The sequence below is a fragment of the Mastacembelus armatus genome, chromosome 3 (assembly GCF_900324485.2).
Source record: "Mastacembelus armatus chromosome 3, fMasArm1.2, whole genome shotgun sequence".
Classification (NCBI taxonomy): Eukaryota; Metazoa; Chordata; class Actinopteri; order Synbranchiformes; family Mastacembelidae; genus Mastacembelus; species Mastacembelus armatus.
In genome coordinates, this window is record NC_046635.1 from 6,346,264 (window position 1) to 6,366,119 (window position 19,856).

Genomic DNA, 19,856 nt, shown 5'->3' on the forward strand with positions numbered 1-19,856 from the left:
TTTCAAAGCCAACAAATGCACTTTAAGTAGAATAACGTGATGTGATGTTTTCAGTAATGTTATGAATCTGGAAAAGGGATTAACACTTACTGTTTTGTCTCATTAAATCTCAATCAAACCAGTGCAAATGTATCTGTGCTGTGTGTGCAACGGATGCATCAGGGAAGGATTTTTAATTCTGAGACAATGGACACGTGGCTTGTGAGTTTAAAATTGCATAACTTAGCAATCATTTGTCAATTATACCTTACACATCTAGTACATCTCTCAGGTGAAAATATTCTATACTAATTACACTGTTTTCGTATTAATTCATATGATCCTGTGACCTTAAATGTATAACTGTCATTATACATTAACACCTTAACACCACCAGAGCTGAGGCAGACGGTTCACAGTGTTGAAGAGGAGGTGCTAACTTTTTCCATCACTGCCAATTTAATGCCTGAACAACTTGTCAATGTTGGCACATTTTCTTACTCAACGAGTAGACCCAGTAGCAAACTGCATGAGTAGTGAGCTTATGTTGAACCATGAGAAACAACAAAACAAGTACAGATGTTGATGGTACCTATGGTACTGTATGCATAATCCGTACATTGTATCGGTGACCCGCTGTTAGTTTAAAGGTTGCATTTTGTACCAAATCAATATCGTACTGGCCTTAATTTTTCAAATATACCCTATATCCATTTAATTCAGAACACCTTTAATAGACAGACACTATCCTTTCCCTCAGGTAATTATGAATAAATGTATATGCAGACAGAGCATGCTCTGAAATTAGAATTATTAACATAGAGGAGATGTACCTCAACATTACAATTACAGAGTTCTCAGGGGATGAACAAGGTTCTGTTTTATTATCAAACTCCTTCAGGCTCAAGGTAATGATCAACAGAGAATTGTGCCTCTGTCACTACTTCAGTCTCTCTCGGTTTTTCCACTCTCTCTTACCTTGCTTTCATTTTTTTGTTTTAGTACTTTACCTGTGCGTAAGTAGTTACTGTACCTGCTGAGCCCCTTTCCTCTTTATGCTAATACATTATGCTTATGGCTGTGTGGGGGGGGGGGGCTTTACTGGAAGAGCTTGTACCTGGAAAGTACTCCAGGATAATTTTATGAAAACCTAGCATATCTGTTACACTGTTTTTGGTTACAGACCTTTCGCTCGTCCTTGATCTTCACTCTGCCTCTGTGCTATGTTGGGTGATTCCAGAAGAAGGCAGTATGGACGACAGCACATATTCATTTAAAATGTAGGCTACAACAAAATCCATTAACACACAAGTAATTGGCACAAAATTACAAATGCCTTAAAGTCAAGCAGGTCATGTTGTAATGCAAGCTATGAATAATATCCAACTACAGCAAATGACTGTGATATTAATAATGGTATTATTTTTTATTAATAGCTTGAAAAAAAAAAAGTATAATCAATGTTCATTATCCTACACTGTCCTACCTATATAATAACCTATATAATAACAGGATTATCTAATAAAATATGCTTTGTTTTAATTGGAAAAAGAAATAAGTGCTTGTCTATTCTTTATTGATTATTCGAGGTAGACTTAAACAATAAAATTTACAATGCATGCTTTTATTGTATGAGAGGGCATTAGTGTTATTGAGGTACAATCTCTTTGTGGAGCTATAAAAAGAAACCATAATCTATAATAATGCCCATCTGAATGCATTGTGGTAAACCACCAGGGTCAAACCTGTCTCCTACAAATTACATTTATATGCAAGTCATTTGCAATAGCAATTTAGTTATTTTTTAACCATTTTATTGGTAACATTTGGTGCAAGTGCAGGAAACAGAGTGATCCTATACCCCAGGACAAAACAAGGGTGTGAAGGTTCTGCATGTACACCATAACCAAATAGCTTTGTTGCCTGGACCATATCTGTTGGACTGATAAAACATAAAAAAATAGACTTCATATTGTTTCAGTAGATACAATTGCAGTTATTTTGAGTTTTTACTGCAAGTCTTTCCTGCTAGTGAGCAGAAGTCCTTAAGTATTAGATCTGCTGTGTTATTAAATATATGTTACACTCATAAATGGTGTACGGTTTCTAGTAAACATCGAAGACTGAGACTGATGATTTATTTTTTGCTTACAATAATAAAATGTAATACATACTCACCATTGTAAAACAGCAGCGACAATCTCTTATCTTCTCATTCTTTCTACAGTAAAATCAATACTCACTATATCGATAGTGTATAAAGAGTCTCCTCACAAATAAAAACAGGATGCTTGCAGTCATTATTTTCGCTCACTTAGATGGTTGGATTTTCTGGTGTCTTATTTAGGGAACAGTGAATTGCGGTCATTGCATTTTTAATGTCTTTTGAAGCCAACATGACCATTATCTGTATCTGTTAAATTACTTATACCATCAAAGCCACAACACACTGATGAAAAAATCTATTCCTCATAACTAAAATGTCAGTGTCATTTTGGTGTTGTTATACTGTGCAATGTGTGTGTGTGTGTGTGTGTGTGTGTGTGTGTGTTTGCGTGTGTGTGTTCTTGGCAAGGGCTTGTAAGTTTTATATTTATTTAATGGTTAACTACATTAGTGATGTGGCCTGTCAGCTCAACACTTTGATCAGGCCTTACCATGAAATTTTGCGAGATATTTATTTTTCAAAGAGGATGAATGAGAACCAACTGCAGAGTAAGATTTCCATTTGTGAACGCATCACTTGTCCAAATGGAGTGTGAACAAGAAACAATAGACAATATATGCATTATAAACAGAAGAATAAATAAGAGGCAAATTTAAAAACTGAATCAGTTATCACATATCTGTCTCACTGTTATCATTAGTCATACTAAGGGTCTTTGACCAGAAATGGATTTGAATCAGTGTTGAGATGAGCAGGCATACTCACTGACTAAGAACAGAAATTAGATTACAAGGTCAGTGGCTGAGTCTAATGCAGTGGAAGATTAGAGAGGGAGAAGAAATCATTTTTACATGGCTATTGTTGTCATGGGGACTGCAGCACTTGCACTGAGCTGTGTAAAACAGCAATTTAAAATGTGCTTTGAAAATCTGTATTGCCATCTTTACTTTGCCATACAGAAATATAAAAGACAAATGACTAACAGAAAGAAAATGTCTACAACTTTGTTGAAATGTGTTTTTTACCAAGTAACTGAATTATTACAATGTTAATATTGCATTGACATTGTATTTTAATAATGAATTAGCTGTGTATCTTACTGTGTCATTGTTCAAATTTAACATATCTGGTTTATTTGGGATATATTTAGCTCAGTATGAAGCACAAGAACAAGCAATAGCCTCTTCCAGTTATGGTTTCTGTAACACTTCTGGCTTTAGTTATCTGTTTATATAATGGATTTGGGCTTTCACATACATATGTACCTTAGCGATCCACATTCACATCAACATTCAACCTGCACTGATTTTTCTCTCATATCTTCAACTTTAGTTATCATATGAGTTCTATGGCCATAGTTGAATGACTAACTTGTACCATGTATGGATGGCTAAAATTATTCATTATGGTGGAAGTACAAATAACTATCATAGTGAATGGCTGCATGTCATGTCTTGTATCAGTCAACAGCTCTGCCAAAACAGTATATATATTTTTTAAAATTTTCTTTTTGTATGATAATGTACAATTTATGGCTAGAAAGGGTATTTACTATATGATAGCTTGTACAGTAACAATACAAGAATAGTATCAACTATATAAACCTTGATGATTTGTATTACCAGCTTTCCTAATTTTAAATACTTGAGAAAGTTAACTGAAAAATAGCCTATGTATTATTTTGTGTTTAACACTACAACTCTAATACTCGATCAATGTGAGCAAGTAAACCTAACTAAAGTACAACTGCAATGTGTGTCAATTCATGCGGAGAATCTGCAGGAATATGCAGAAACCCTTCTGGAAGAAAACCCTACAGCAAAAGGCTAAATATGTTTTGGATTCTGGTGCATACAAATGTAGTGAGTAGTCCATGGTGACTTGTTTACTCTCAGCAGTGCAGCACATTTCCCTCCTAGTTGGCTTAGATTTGACTTGCTGGGCACAAAGCATTGTACAGTCTAATGGCTGTAGGCACAAGTTTAGATGCCGAGGCAAACCGTGAAGATGTTCTGAAGCTTCATCTCACTGAAGACAAGGTGGAAGGTTTTTGTGCGATAGAGTTTAGGCCTCATCTTCCCTTTTACTGGTGGCTCCAGGCCAGACAGTAGTTCTTCTCCAGTTTGTTCACTGAGCTTAGTTTATTCACTTGTCGCCTAGCACAGCACCACAAAGAACAGTGTTCTGGCCTCCACTAGTCCATAGAATACATAGTCAAACATACATAGATGCATGCACTAAAGAACCAGATCCCAGTGAGAACTGCCTAATCCACCCTTCCTTTCTCACTTCTTTATATCAGTGCAGTACAGTTTCTTCTTAAAATGACAATTTAGGCATGCCTACAACTGCATAGCCAAGGTTTCATTGTATCTCCGTAAATAGAATTTCAAAAAATCCTGGGGTGGACACGCATTCTTTATGGATTGGTATGGAAAAGTAAAGATCCATTTTGGATCCTTTATTTGTTTGTTGTAAGTGCTCCAGCTGTCAGAATGTGTCCATTGAGCTCAATTAAAACACTTGACCATTTCTAATGCACAGCATTTTGAGTAAATGCGATCTGTCAGTAAGCGTCAGTGCTCCCTTTCAGCAACCTTTGTTAGGGCCATCACACTTCTGAAGTGCTGCTGTTAAACTGCATTTGAACTTTAGTATTTACTTTGTTCATGTGGGAGTCTGTCTAAATACAACCTCTCTGTTCCATCAGATCCATAATGACTCTTAATATCTCTAGAGGTGTTATACAAAGCACTATTAAACATTAAACATCATAGAAAATGTGTCTGGAGACCATCAAAGGAAAGCTATAATAGGCGTAAACATATATATATATATATAAATATATAAAATCATTATTACCCAATTGTATTAGAAGATCCTTTTGACGATTTTTGCCTCTGCCGCCTGACAAAAGTCTTCACCAGTCCCTTCTCTGCTAGGAATGGACTTGGGAGGAGGTAGGAGTCATCTACTGTAAGAACTTGTGGACATGGCAGGACACCGAACTGCAAATCAAATTTGTGGTGTCCATTAAAGGTGGAGCCGGAAAGGTCAGAGTCTTTTGGAGTCCCCCTGTGCTGTTACACTGCTGCAGGTGTAACACTGTCCTACGTGTATCTAGAAGTTGAGTCATGGCAACAGGACTTCTAGTTTTTAGATCGAAACGTTTCACTACTCAAGTAGCTTCATCAGTCTTTATGCATGTCCACAATAAGTGCTCCAGAACTGTATATGATTCAAAGCCTTATTTTCTAAGCATCTTTTATTTAACTGTAATGTAATTATTTAAATGGCACTACAAAATAACAGCACTGTTAATCACAACTCATCCAACTATACTAACAATAACTTTGACATAATATCCCACTTAGATGTGTACTTTACCCTTAGTGATGCAGTGCAGTTTTACAGAAAAAACACCAAGAGAGCACTGGAGGCAAATAAGGAAAAACCTGCAGAAACCTATTTTGGATCACATTATTATCATTATATTATTATCTTTTTGTTTCTTTTAGGTTTTTATGGCCGCTTATCACCTAAAAATAGTGAAACACTATACTATAGTGAAACACATTGGTCCTTACTCTGACATCCTGGCTACAAGTATAAATCTTCAAATTACACTCAAGACTGTGCTTAAGGAGAATTTGAATAAGGAGACAATTAATTTTCTTTCATGTTGTTACTGTTTTAAAAAAAATATCAGATTTTGATTAAAAGACCAAAAATTGTGATTGTCAGTTAGTAGCATGAGCTATCAGAGCACACACCTTTTAAAGTGCTTCAGTCTAGCTAGAAACCTGAAATAATGATGTTAATCCATTATGTTTGGACAAATATTAGAGAAATAGACAAAGGTTGATGCAAAATACCAGGTGGTAAATCATAAGAAAACTAACCTTGTAACTGCTGCGCACTGTGTGAGTTGTATTAATATTTATATTAAATCTTTAGCAAGAATATTCAATAGAGAATAGGGATATACAGACAGTATTCCAGTGCAGTAAGAAGTCAAATGATTTATTTTTGATGTATGGTAAGAGTGGGAAATGCTAGTCACATTTCGTGAGGATCATTTCCTCCAAGATTCACAGAAACATCAGCAGCATATACTTGTATCCTCATGCACTATGCTGTAAACAGTACCTTTAACAGCAAAAACAGAACACACACTGTTTATTATTTTAATTACAGATTGATCTGAGAATATTTTTATTATGTAAATAAATTTTTTGACAGATTTTGTATTTTTGTTTTTTCTCTGTTCTTCACCTTGACATCGCTTTTCTTCTTTTCTTTCTTGCTCACTCCTTTTTTTCTCTTCCTCTCTGACCACCCATCACTTGTGTAATTTTTCTATTTTGACTTCTTTTTGCCCTCCATCTCCTATCATGAAAAGCTGCTGCCTGGCCTCAAAGGGAGCACTAGAAAGGATCCATCAGCCAGAGTAGTATTCTCTCAAGGATGCATCTAGCGTGTTACTCTGTTCTCCTCACTATCATATCTATCCAACCTAGATAGTCTTTGCTGTAGATCACAGGACCTCTTTTCACATTTACTGCAAAGCTGCATGGAGGTGTATTCTGCGCTGTGCTGAATACCAACCACCATACTATTTACATGTTTCCCCAAGCTATGGACACTGTAGATCTTTTTGAATACAGGGTGTGTTTATAATACTGTATATCATTGTATGACTTGCTGTAGAGTTATATGTGTGTATGTTTTTTAGTGGAAGGTGGGGGAATAACACAAAAAAATTTTCCCCTAGATTTGAGCATATAAAATTTATCTGCTTGACATTTCTCGTGGGTTTTTGAGTGGCAGTTGGACACAGGGGTATGGCACTTTAAGCCTCAATGCTGGTCCAAAACAAAGCCTCATTTGTCCCCAAATAACAACATCTGGGCATGCTTAACAACAGAGATAAATAAACAAGCCCTATGGACACTAAATCCCCTGCACTCAATCCCTCTCCCTCCCTCTCCACCTGTTCCCCTTGCCATTCTGAAGCCTGTAGGTTGGTATGGGACTAGCACTTCAGCACTGATAGTGTGCATCCAGTTAATTAGCCAAACGTTATCTCATTAGTAATTGCCGGCAGACTAAAACAAGAATACTCCCTTACAGTTGCAAACAACCTCTGGCCAAAAATAAGGATGATTCTCTCCTCCTCTGTAACCTCTGATCTGTTGATGCTGAGTAGGAGGACTGGAAGAGAGGCATGTGAGTGCTGTTTGGTCAAAGTGTCCGTTGTTAAACAGCTATTGCTCATGGCTCACATTTATTTACCAGCTTCTGCAGAATTAAACAGACCAGCCCCCAGCTCATCCTAATGACTGCGTATCAGGAGGCAATCTAATGGTTTCTTTGTCTTTAAGTTATCTGTCTTCGTGGACATCTGCAACATTTGCACAGCGCTGTAAGCAAAAGTCAGCACCATCTGACACAGTTCTGAATCCCTTGCATTCCTCAACACCTGTGCCTCAGTGTTATTTAAAGCACTCAGGGGCTCTGCACCAAACATCAGCCACTGGCTATTTGCTTGTGTGTGTGTGTGTGTGTGTGTGTGTGTGTGTGTGTGTGTGTGTGTGAGGGGGTGTGTGTGTGTGTGTGTGTGTGTGTGTGTGTGTGTGCGTGTGTGTGCGTGCGTGTGAGTTTGTGTGAAGGGAGAAACATGACATCTTGAGCATAGTAACCATGAGCAACGAGCTATGTACAGGCAAAGTAGCACTAAGCAATGTGCTAGACATTTTGTGTGAAGGAGGAGAACATGGTGTTTGATGTACTTTATATACGCAGAGCTGAAACTTTGCAAAATCAGCTATATATGCATGCTGATGCTGTTAAACTGAGTTGTCTATTCTTTCACTGTGGTTGTCAACAAAAAGAAGGCTGTGTGTCCCACTCTACTTTACCACAATTTAAATAGAAATGTAATACTATAAGTGAAAGCAGTAGTTATTTCATCAGTAACTGGATATGTCAAAGCACATAAAATGGAGAAATCAGCTTCAAGATCAGAATTCCCTAAATATTACCTTGCCATGGACTTGTATATAACTTGTATATTAGTTTAACTTTGAATTATCTATTGGTCTGCTTAAATAACATCTGTTAAGCTGTTACAGAAGAAGGTATCCTCACAACAGTGCTTCTATTTTATACGTAAAACTCACTTAAGATGAAAAAGTTCTCAAAGGACTCAAATTCAGCTATATTTGACTTAACATCCTTTTCAGCAGAAACTGAAGCATCATGCAAAAGTCACCAAATAGTTCAATTTCTATATTTTACTGGGCCAGATGGAATCTCTGTCAGATTTACGAGGTTGTTTGCTGAGTAGGAATACAATGGAGCACTGGCCCAGCTGTCTCTTATCTACAGTTGTGGTGTCATGGTGTGCTGGTGCTTATCATCTGTCCACAAATCTTAAGGTTTCACTTGACACCCTGCTACCCCCTCCCCAGGCTATTTCAAATCACTTGAGTCTCAGCAGTGACAGATTCCTGATTACACTATTTGCATGTACATCTATATTACTGAGCACAAAACAGCGAAGGAATACCATATATAATCAAAATATGAAATTCAGAGGCACTGACAATATGCTCAATCACCAGTCTATTCAGAGTGAGAATACATGACATGAGGAATCATTCTGATTACAGAGTGAGAAGTCAGAATGTAATGAGACAAACAAGCTAATTCTTGCATACACGATAATCAGCAGAAGCTAGCTGCTAATAAGCCCTCATGGTCAACGTCTGTCAATATATCACAGAGCCTATTACCAGCCAAGATAATCACGATGAGCAGTGCAGAAGAAAAGAGAAAAAGAGAAATAAGGATTCATCTGTGTATGTTTGTTCATTACATGAATATGAGAACAATGTATAATAGGTCAAGCCACATGAGAATTAACTTAATGACAAACTGCAAAAAAAAAAGTAAACAAATAGAAAACAATGGCTAATAAGGTGGATATTTAGGCAGGCTAGAGATTGCGCTTAATAAATGGCTACTGAAGTTCATTCATTCTTACAGTGTCAGAAAGTCTGTTGCAGAGGGAGGAAGGCTGATGGGAAAAGGTCTCACATTATACCTTGTCCTTTTAATTAAATGGGCCAAACATATTTCTGCACACTGTTAAAGCGGAGGACTCTGTCTACCTATGCATCAATAGGAGGCCAGTAAAGAAGCACAACTAATGTGTTATGCATTGGTTTTATTTGAAATATTTAGAGTGTCGAGTCAGAGCAGGATAGTGTGGAGTTGGACTCCTGGAGAGTGATAGACCATGGTACTTTGTTGTGAAAGGAACAAACAAATTGTCTGCGTTTGTCCTGCCTTGTACAGTAGAGGAGCTATCCTTATTCTGGAGTTGTTGTTAAAGTGTAAATGTGATGCCAATTATACATTTCAAAAAGAGGATTTAGGCCAGGATTTTGACAAAAAGCAAGTAAGATCGCTGGGCCCAATAATGAACAAGTAACCTGGTTGGGGATCACTGGCCTATTTTATTATATAACACTGCTGTACAGGAACAGATATTTTAAATCAGCTCTATACTTCAAGTGGTTTTACAATCAAGCTTCGTCTCTACATTCTCTAAAACAGCAGGTATACAGAGATTAGTAGGGAAAATAACTGATTCAAATTATCCTCTGGTGCCCACTGGGGCGACTGATTGTACTGATCTACATGCAAATGGTCATGTTTATTACACAAGGGGTTTCGCAAAGCACAAAGTATCCTTGATTAATGATTGGCTTTGCTTATATGTTAAGTAAATACAGATATACAATCATCTAATTCTGCAATCAATACCCAAATTCCTAATATCAAATACTGATGTACTATGCTCACAAATCAGTCAGGGTTTTATTTGCTACATTTATACTATTTTTCAAGCACTCAACAATTAAAAAAGTTGGTTCATCATCAACATATCTTAGTTATAATCATTTACCTAACAACACAAAAAAGCAAAGTCACATAGCTGGTCTGTAAATAGTGCCTCTGCTCTACACTGCACACGATGTACAAAGGCACCGTGCTTTCTTTATCTTCCATCTCTCTTCCTTAACAGCTCCCCAGATGTCTACTCACTCGTCTACAATCTCATTTGAGGAATTCATCTTGCTGTCTCCTGGGTACCATGTATTATGGCTCTCTGTGGTTCTCCATGCAACTATGATAATGTGTGTCTTGGTTAGACTCCTCACATGCCAATTATGGTTGCCTGTTATTGTGATGGACTTTATATTCATGCAGAAGAATGACTGACTGTTCAGGACCTGATTATTTATTTATTTCACATCATATATCTGAATGTGCTTTCAGAGCCGGAACCCAGTATTAAGATGGCACGAGTTACTGAAATATGAGGAGTATGGTCTTATTAAACTAGAATTACATCAATTCATATTGTTTTATGAACAAAGCACAAAAATACCCATAAAACACATGGCAAATGAGCCAGTAGGTAAATGGCCATTTTTTTCAAGTCCCTTTTCCCCTCAACTTATAACTTTATTTGCCTTTCTCACAAGAAGCATAGAAACAAAAGAATTTCTCTTCTCAGAACTACACTTTTATTTTTGCACATCCTACAATAAAAAAACAGTCACTAAGAAAAAAAAAAATTAAATACATGTAGTCACTAATAAATCAAAATACATACATTGCAGTATAGAAACTGCTGTGTTGTTTGATGGATAATCCAAAAATATCCTGCTATATTAAAATGACTAAAAATTGAATTTTACACATATTGAGTGGCATGAACTTCTTGGCTTGCAAGTTCTACATTTAAACCAACACAACTGCCTTGTAATAAAGGTTTTTGAGACTACATATTGTAACGGCTGTGGACTCTCTTTGGAGCTATTCTAGCTATGTGGTCACTGGCCCTGAGCTACACGGCTAGCAGGGAGCTAGCAGCTATCGCCAAGCTCTTCTTTTAATAGCCGAGAGAAAAAGAGAGCGCTCGTGTCCCATACACCGCACGACCCCGAGTGTCTCTGACAGCTGGAGCGATTGCTTTGACAAACCAGCAGGAGGCAGTGTTGTCTTTTCACGACTGGTTTATTAAACAGTGAACAAGCAGAATTTGCTCTCCCTCACGCATGCGCTGTCACCGAGCCCCTTTTCCCCACACGTCACTCTAAGTCACGGTGACAGCTACATTTTCCATGACCCAACATGAACATAGCCCAGTTCTCACAACATAACCCAACTTAACTTAAGACAGTAACATTGAACATGACAGAACATAAACAGTGTTAACCGACAACTAACATTTAACAACACCCATGATGCACCTGGCCGTCAACTGCGAATACCGGGTCATTACACAACCCCCCCCCCAAGAGGGTTAGTGTCCTCACAACCCTAACTCCCTAAAACAAAGTCTGACAAATGTCCCGGCCGGCGTTGCGTACGCCTCGGCCTCCTTGGTGTCCCTCTCCCAGCGCCAGGTTCAGCCCCAAGGCCATCACTGTCTGCTCCAAGGCTGGGAGCAGGTAATGGAGCACTCCTTTGAGGTTCATTAGTCTGTTGCTCCAAGGCCAGCGGGTGGTACGGTGCTAACCGGTCCTTATGTAGCACCACTCGCCTGCCTCGCCCAGGCATCCTAACCCGGAAAACCACCTCAGAAATCTGGTCAAGAACCTCCCCAGGTCCTTGCCAGTGTGGAGATAGTTTGGGTGACAACCCCCTCTTCCTCTGGGGGCAGTACACCCACACCTTGTCCCCAGGCCTCAGGGTGGGTCCGTGGGCCCGGTTATCATAAGCCCGCTTTTGTCGGGCTCCAGCGTCCTCTAAAGCCTCCCTGGCCAGTTGGTGGACCGTGCCCAAACGCTCCTTCAGGCGTCTGTAATAGTCCAGTTCTGGTCCACCAGCAATTTCTGGCTCAGGGGGCGCCCCGAACACCAGGTCCACTGGTGTCCGCAGTTCCCTCCCAAACATCAGTGCCGCCGGTGTGCACTGACTCGACTCCTGCACGGCAGTTCTGTACGCCCACAGGACCAGGGGTAGGTGCCGGTCCCAGTCTCTCTGATGCTGACTGGTCAGGATGGCAAGCTGAGTGGCCAGGGTGCAGTTAAACCGCTCAACCAGTCCGTCACTTTGAGGGTGGAGGGGAGTGGTTCTGGTTTTCCTCACGCCCAACCGCTGGCACACTTCCCCAAATACCCTACTCTCAAAGTTCCTCCCCTGATCACTATGGAGTTCTTCTGGTACTCCAAACCGGGTGAACATTTCGTCCACCAACGTCTGTGCCGATGTAGCAGCACTCTGATCCGGCACCGCATACGCCTCTGGCCACTTTGTAAAGTAGTCCATAGCGACCAGGATGAAGCGGTTGCCGGCGTCAGTGACGGGGAACGGACCCAGGATGTCCACCCCGATCCTCTCCATAGGTGCCCCAACCAAGTACTGCTGCAGTGGCGCTTGAGAGCGTTGGCTGGGTCCCTTCTGCGCTGTGCAGATATCACAGCAGTGTAGATCACCCCGCGGTGGAGCTCCAGGTTGTTCCACTGTGAGTGCAGCAGCTTAACCTCGGGCCCCTGGGACGACACGGCCGGCCAGTCCGGGCGTGCCCCGGCCTCCAACCAGCCCTTCACCTTTTCCAGTACTGGATCAGATGCCTGCTGCTGTTTCAGACGCTCAACGGTGAATGGCTCCCTCGCCTCACCGACACCACTTGGTTCAGCTGCCGCCACCACCGGCCCCAAATCTCGCTCCTCCAGGCGCTTACAGTACCTGCACTCATCCACCAGACAAGGTCGTCTGGAGAGAGCGTCCGCATTGGCATGTTGCCGCCCTGGTCGGTGCTGGACCTCGAAATCGTACTCCTGGAGAATCTCCAACCACCTGGCCACCTGACCCTCAGGCTGGCGGAAATTCAGCATCCAAGTGAGGCTGGCATGATCAGTCCTCAGCACAAACCTGGTGCCCAGAAGATAAGGCCTAAAGTGGCGGACTGCCAAGATCACTGCCAGCAGCTCTCGCCGGGTGACGCAATAGTTCCTCTCTGGGCGACTGAGGCTACAGCTGTAATAGGCCAGTACCCGTTCTCCAGCCTCCCCTTTCTGGGAGAGCACGGCCCCGACCCCCATGCCGCTAGCGTCCGTGTCCAACAGGAAAGGTTGATTGAGGTCAGGGTATTCCAGGACAGGAGCGTCAACAAGGGCGGCCTTCAGTTGCTGGAAGGCCGCTGTACAGTCCTCAGACCACTCGAACCGCTGGCCTTTATTTGTCAGCTGATGCAAGGGGGCGGCGATGGATGAGAAATCCTTGACAAACCTCCGATAATAGGAGGCCAATCCCAGGAAACTCCTTAACTCGGCAATGTTGGACGGTGGGGGCCAGTCCCTCACCATGGCCACCTTTGCCGGGTCAGTAGCCACCCCTCTCTCGCTTACCACGTGCCCCAGGAATTGTGTCTGGCGAGCCAGCAGATTGCATTTGGCTGGATTCAACCGCAACAACCCAGCTTTACGGATGGCCATAAAAACCTCCCGTACATTGCGGAGGGCCTGCTCGAAATCCTTGGCATGAACGAGCAGGTCGTCCAGGTAGACCACACAGCGGGTACGGGGAATGTCTTTAAGGACCCGCTCCATCAGTCTTTCGAAGGTGGCCGGGGCATTACACAGTCCAAAAGGCATCACCGTGAACTGCCATAGTCCTTGTCCAATGGTGAATGCGGTCTTAGGCCGGGCCTCCGCTGCCAGTTCGACTTGCCAGTACCCGCTGCGCAAATCCAGCGAGCTGAACCAGCAGGAACCAGCCACATAGTCCAACGCATCATCGATGCGTGGCAGCGGGTACGAGTCTTTGCGGATGACCGCATTCAACTGCCGATAGTCGACACAGGGTCGCCACCCCCCTGTTTTCTTCCGCACCATGACCATCGGTGCGGCCCAGGGGCTGTCTGATGGCTCTATAACCCCATTGGTTGCCATTTCCTGAATCAGTTCCTCAGCAGCTTGACGTTTAGCAAGGGGCAGTCGGTGAGGGCGTAAACGAATGGGGGCAGCAGAGCCAGTGTCGATGTGGTGTTGCACCAGTGTTGTTCTAGTGCAGTCCTCCTCTCTGGCTGCAAATATGTCCACAAACTCTCTCAGCAAGCATCGCAGCTGCTCTTGCTGTGATGTGTCCAGGTGATCACTGCTCCGCTGCCCCAGCTCTTCCACCGCAGCGATGGTCTCAGGTGACAGAGGGGCGGCTGAGCCACGTTGAGGCAGTGGCTGAGACGCCCTGGACCGAACGGTGCTACTCCCTTGAGACCCTCCTCGTGTCTCTGCCATACTTGTGGGGCGGCTGGGGCTCGGCTCCTGTGAGCCCTGATGGCTTTGCAGGGGTTGAGAGGCAGCCGGCTCTCCATGTCACCCCCGGTACAGTTGGAGCCATGTGGTCCCATTACCGAGGCAGAGGGCAGCCCCCGGGACATCAACGCATGCCCTCCAACGGGCCAATAAGTCCAACCCCAGGATGCATTCATCCCTAATGTCCGCGAGCCAGAACTCGTGGCTCACCTTGCTCGACCCTGCCGCCACCAACAGCTGTTTCTTTCCTGGCATGAGTGTCTTTTCCCCCGTGACGGTGTACAGGGCCGTCTCGGTGGGAGTCCAGTCCCCTGGCAGAGGACCAACAGTTTCTGGCAATAGTCCTCTCCGTAACAAACAAATGGTGGATCCCGTATCCACCAGGGCACGGCAGGGCCGCCCATCAATCACACAGTCCAGGTACAGTCCCTGGGTAGGCCCGCAGCACCCCACCGTTGGGTAGTCATTGCAGAGAGGAGCGGATAACTGGGGTGAGGGTCCCCTCACTGCCTCGCCCCATGGTCGTTTCCCGCTGGTGATGTTCTCAGAGGCCGGGGGCTAGGGGCAGGGCAGTCCCTAGCAATGTGACCGGGTTCCTCGCACCGGAAACAACAGTCTGATCTTGGCCTCCGGCGGGAGGCCGCTGCTGGCTGAGCTCGGCTGGCTTCCTCCTCTCTCAATTGGACTGCATCCACCTCTCGCTCGACCGCTCTTGTTAGCTGGCGTTGAGGCAGAGGTCGACGCATCGCTGGGTCCTCCTGCAGCACCTCTTCTGCTCGCTCAGCCTCCCCCAGCGCTTCGTCCAGGTCTCGGGGGGACGACAGGCGAACATGCTGCCTAAGTCTTTCTGGTGTGAGACCCCGCAGAAAGGCGTGGAGGCTCAGTTCTTCCCTTGCTGCACTCGGGAAGGTGGGGTAGCCCCTCCGGACGTAGAGACGGAGGTCAGAAGCAAAAGAGCCCACACTCTCCCCCTCACGTCGGCGTCGATTGGCCAGCTCCTCTCTGCTCTGCTCGGCGGAGGTTCTCTGTCCGAAGCGACGGTTGAGGGCGGTGGTCAGGGCTTGGAAGTCGCGCTGTTCATCAGGAGACAGATCGACGAGGGCCTGGAGTGCCGGTCCTTCCAAGGCAAGTGCCATGTGAGTCGCCGTCTCTTCTTGGCTCCACCCGTTGTGGAGGGCGGCCAGCTTGACCTGTGCCAAGTAAGGTTCCAGCGGCGTCATCCCGCTGTACCGCTGCAACTTTGCGGCCGATCGGGCGGGGGGGCCCAACTGGCTGTTGGCTTGGGGTAGCAGTGCAGCTACTGGAGTTTCGCCGTGGTAAGGGGCCTGGTACACCATCCGAGGGACACTGTTTCCATCAGGTTGGCATAGCTCCCTGTCCCTCTGCCCAGTCTCACCCGTTAAGCGCTCCAGCAACATGCTGTTCTCCCAAATGGCGCGCTCTAATTCGCCTATAGCTGGCTCCATTACGGTGTCTTCTAGTCACCTTCGAAATCCCACTTCTGACACCAATGTAACGGCTGTGGACTCTCTTTGGAGCTATTCTAGCTATGTGGTCACTGGCCCTGAGCTACACGGCTAGCAGGGAGCTAGCAGCTATCGCCAAGCTCTTCTTTTAATAGCCGAGAGAAAAAGAGAGCGCTCGTGTCCCATACACCGCACGACCCCGAGTGTCTCTGACAGCTGGAGCGATTGCTTTGACAAACCAGCAGGAGGCAGTGTTGTCTTTTCACGACTGGTTTATTAAACAGTGAACAAGCAGAATTTGCTCTCCCTCACGCATGCGCTGTCACCGAGCCCCTTTTCCCCACACGTCACTCTAAGTCACGGTGACAGCTACATTTTCCATGACCCAACATGAACATAGCCCAGTTCTCACAACATAACCCAACTTAACTTAAGACAGTAACATTGAACATGACAGAACATAAACAGTGTTAACCGACAACTAACATTTAACAACACCCATGATGCACCTGGCCGTCAACTGCGAATACCGGGTCATTACAATATAGTTTGTACACACTCAAAAAAAACAAACAAAAAAAACAAAAACATGTTAACCTTGTGCTATAAAACTGCTTTACAAATCAAATCCTTTATGGTTGTTCTAAGAAAGACCGATCAAATGGTGTTATAAACAGTAACATTTTTTGTATTCTTATTTTTTAGTTTTTAGGTCGAAAAAATTAAATACATGTAGTCACTAATAAGTGACAGTCCAGTTGCCATGACTCAACCTCTAGGTTAACCTAGGTTGTAGTCACAGTACAAAATTAGCTACTCTTTTCTTTCTTTTCCTTTTCATTTATCAGATATTGATAGTGCCAATGTTCATCAACTTAACCTACAACAGTAACTCATATACTGTATTTACATTCTCACCAGTATCTGTAAAGCAACAAAACAACATCTTCAGCTGACAAACAAATTTTCAGTAAACAAATTTTTACAAGGGAACAAGTTAAACCTTTTGGTAATCTGACACTGCGAAGTCATCCGAACTAACAAATGAGTAAGTCCTTTTATTTAATATTGAAAAATTCTATTTAACATAAATAAATTACTTTAAGAATCAATCTGCAATATCTGTTATAAAATGTACATATAATCTTACACAAAGCCACGCAGTTAACCTACAACTGAACAAACAATATTTCTCCTATGCTCTCTGTAATATCTTTGCAAAACGGGCTCTCAAACTGTCTTTAGTATACTTAATAAAGAAAGCGGGTCCACCTAGAAATGTGAAAGAGGCCCATTAAATTATTTCAGAGCTTGCCCACCAGCCAATTAGCTGTTTGTTAAATAATGGGACAAAGTGGGACAAATATTTACGATTTGCCCTTTTAGGACAAAAACACAAAATTGTTTCACTATCTTTTGAAGTTCAACATACAAACACATCCAGGATTAGTTTCTTCTTTAAGAAAATAAAGCCACTTTAAGAATGACTTTTCTTCAAATGGCAGAGCTGCATTATATTGCATTTTAATTTTTCATACAATTAATGCCACCTGAAACACTAACTTGTTTGGTATTTTTATGTCTGAATGCTGATGATGCATTCAGTCAGATGGTAGTCATAAGCTAGTCACTGGTCAGTCCAATGAATCCAGCTTTACCAGCTGATATGTCAGTTGGGACATGTCAGATATTTTATGAAATTCTGTATGAAGAATTCAAACCATTTACACCATGCTATAAACACCCAAGGGCGACTGTTAGCTTCAGTCCTGCATTAGACTATAATCACATGTATAAACAACGAAGGCGCAGTTATTCTCAATTTATTTATTTGTTTCTGTCTTTAGATGGCCCCCTGGGACCCCGTGGCCTAGTGGAAGCGACAGAGATGTGCACACAGGAGTGCCTAGTCCTGGGACATTCAGACAACTGCTGGATGCCCCCAACGTTGGGAACGTACCAACAGCCAAAGTCACCTGTGTCCAACTTTGGCTCGCAGAGGGAGTGGGGTCCCAAAGACAAACTTCTCAATGGACATACTCTGACCAGAACCTGGAAAAATGAGAGTGGACGGTCAGAGCATTTTGGTGACAGGAAGCAATTTGGGAGTGGAGAGGGACATTTCACCGGCAGTGGCATGGCTGATATTCCACTGGTGAGTCTGAAGTCCTGTCAGTCAGCCTCCTGTCCAGACAGCCCAAAAGACCAGCAGCTATAAGACGGACTTTGCTTCTGTGCTGTCAGACGTCCTTACATCTGGACACAGCAAACAGATGAAGCAACTCATATAAGTTCTCCTGTTTTATCGTTTTATTTCTTTTTTTCATTTCTTCATGCTTAAGTTGATGCTTCTGCATTGTGATAGCCACATGTACTATGTAGGCCACAAACTATAGCGCTTCTGCTGTGTTCTCTACAATTCAACTTTAGTATGGCTCTAGAGGAAAATCTTTTTTTAAATGAACCTCCATGGATTTCTTCAACGTATAGTAACATTTTCTGTCCGCTTCATGTGTGATTTGGACAAGTGATGGAAGGACAAGCGTAAAATGAAGAAAAAGAAAACAAATTACAAAAAAAAAAAAAAAAAAATACCATGACTGACCAATATATACAAATATTTGTGGTGTGGTTGTTATTGAGTTGTTCAGGACTATATTAATCGACACAATCAAAGAAAATGGAATTACATTTCAGAAAGTGTTGTTCTAATAACACTGTTAGTGGACACTCGTTTATTCTGTCATTGTCTGTGTGTTTGTAAATAAGACTTATTAACCACTATCATGTATCTGTAATAACCACAGTAAATAGGACAGTTCTTGGCTGTTGTCATCATAATGGCTTGTCATCAGGATTGTGGATTTCAACTGGATAAAGAACCGTAATGTGGCATAATGTACAACAAAAAAATACATTGACCTGATTCTTTAAAATCCCTCTGGTTGATTTTGAAACAAATTTCCCATCCCGTTATATACTCAGTGTTGCCCATATTTCATAACTTTCTTCAAGTACGACAAAGCCACAGGCAAAACTTTTTTTAAAAAACATTTTGTATGAAGGATGTCAGTGCTCAATATGTGCATTATAAAAATGAAAAGCTCTGAAAGCTCTCCTCTATAAACAGATTTTGAAAGTGTTCAGTACAATTAAATAGCAATATATTTGTAAATGGCTAAATGTTTTATCTAACGTTGAACTTATTACTGTATAGATTTTATTCAAATTGTGATTTAACTGAGTGCAATCCCTCAGTAGTACCTGCAATTTATTGATATATGTATATATATTATTTCCACAGACTATTATTTTCCATATGTAAGCAAACACAGGTAATGCTAACACTTTAATCACTGTGCCTTCATGATGTTTCTTCTGAATTGTGCTTAGTTACAGTAAATGATGAGAACATGTTGGCTACAAAGAATATTCTGTTTGGTAATCAAATGCCTACTGCATTGAATGTTTGCCAAAATTAGACATAATCAAAGTACAAAATCAAGCTGTCGATACTTAAAAAAAAAACAACAAAAAAAAAACAAAACACAAGGCATGTGCAGATAAATGGTCAACTAAGAAAACTCATCTGTCATTCCACTGTCTGAAAAGGTTTGTTTTATTATACAGCATGGAAGGCGAACTACACAATGGAAAAGCATGCTAAAAGTTATAGATTTTAATATTAACTTGATCATTGTCATTTTATTTTGCTGGAATAGAGATGATTTGTGCATTAAGGAGTCATTCAGTTTGTATAGCACTTTCATATTTATGTCACAATTTAAGTGGGATGGAGTGATTTGCTTATCGCAGTATGTTTGTCGGTTGTGAGGGTGTTTGACATCACAGATACTGAAACAGTTAATCCTTGTTACTATTCTACAGGTATACAGCTACTGCAAT

The 19,856-nt window shown here is 42.2% G+C and overlaps 1 protein-coding gene across 1 annotated transcript in view; it reads left to right on the top strand.

Moving 5' to 3' along the window:
- Nucleotides 1-18,168, top strand: part of pcdh9 (protocadherin 9) — a 188,501-nt gene extending 170,333 nt beyond the window's left edge. Inside the window, exon 5 of the mRNA XM_026319606.1 lies at nt 17,798-18,168. Within this exon, the coding sequence (XP_026175391.1) occupies nt 17,798-18,168 (371 nt within the window). The remainder of the gene's footprint in view (nt 1-17,797) is intronic.
- The last annotated feature ends 1,688 nt before the right edge of the window (nt 18,169-19,856 follow it).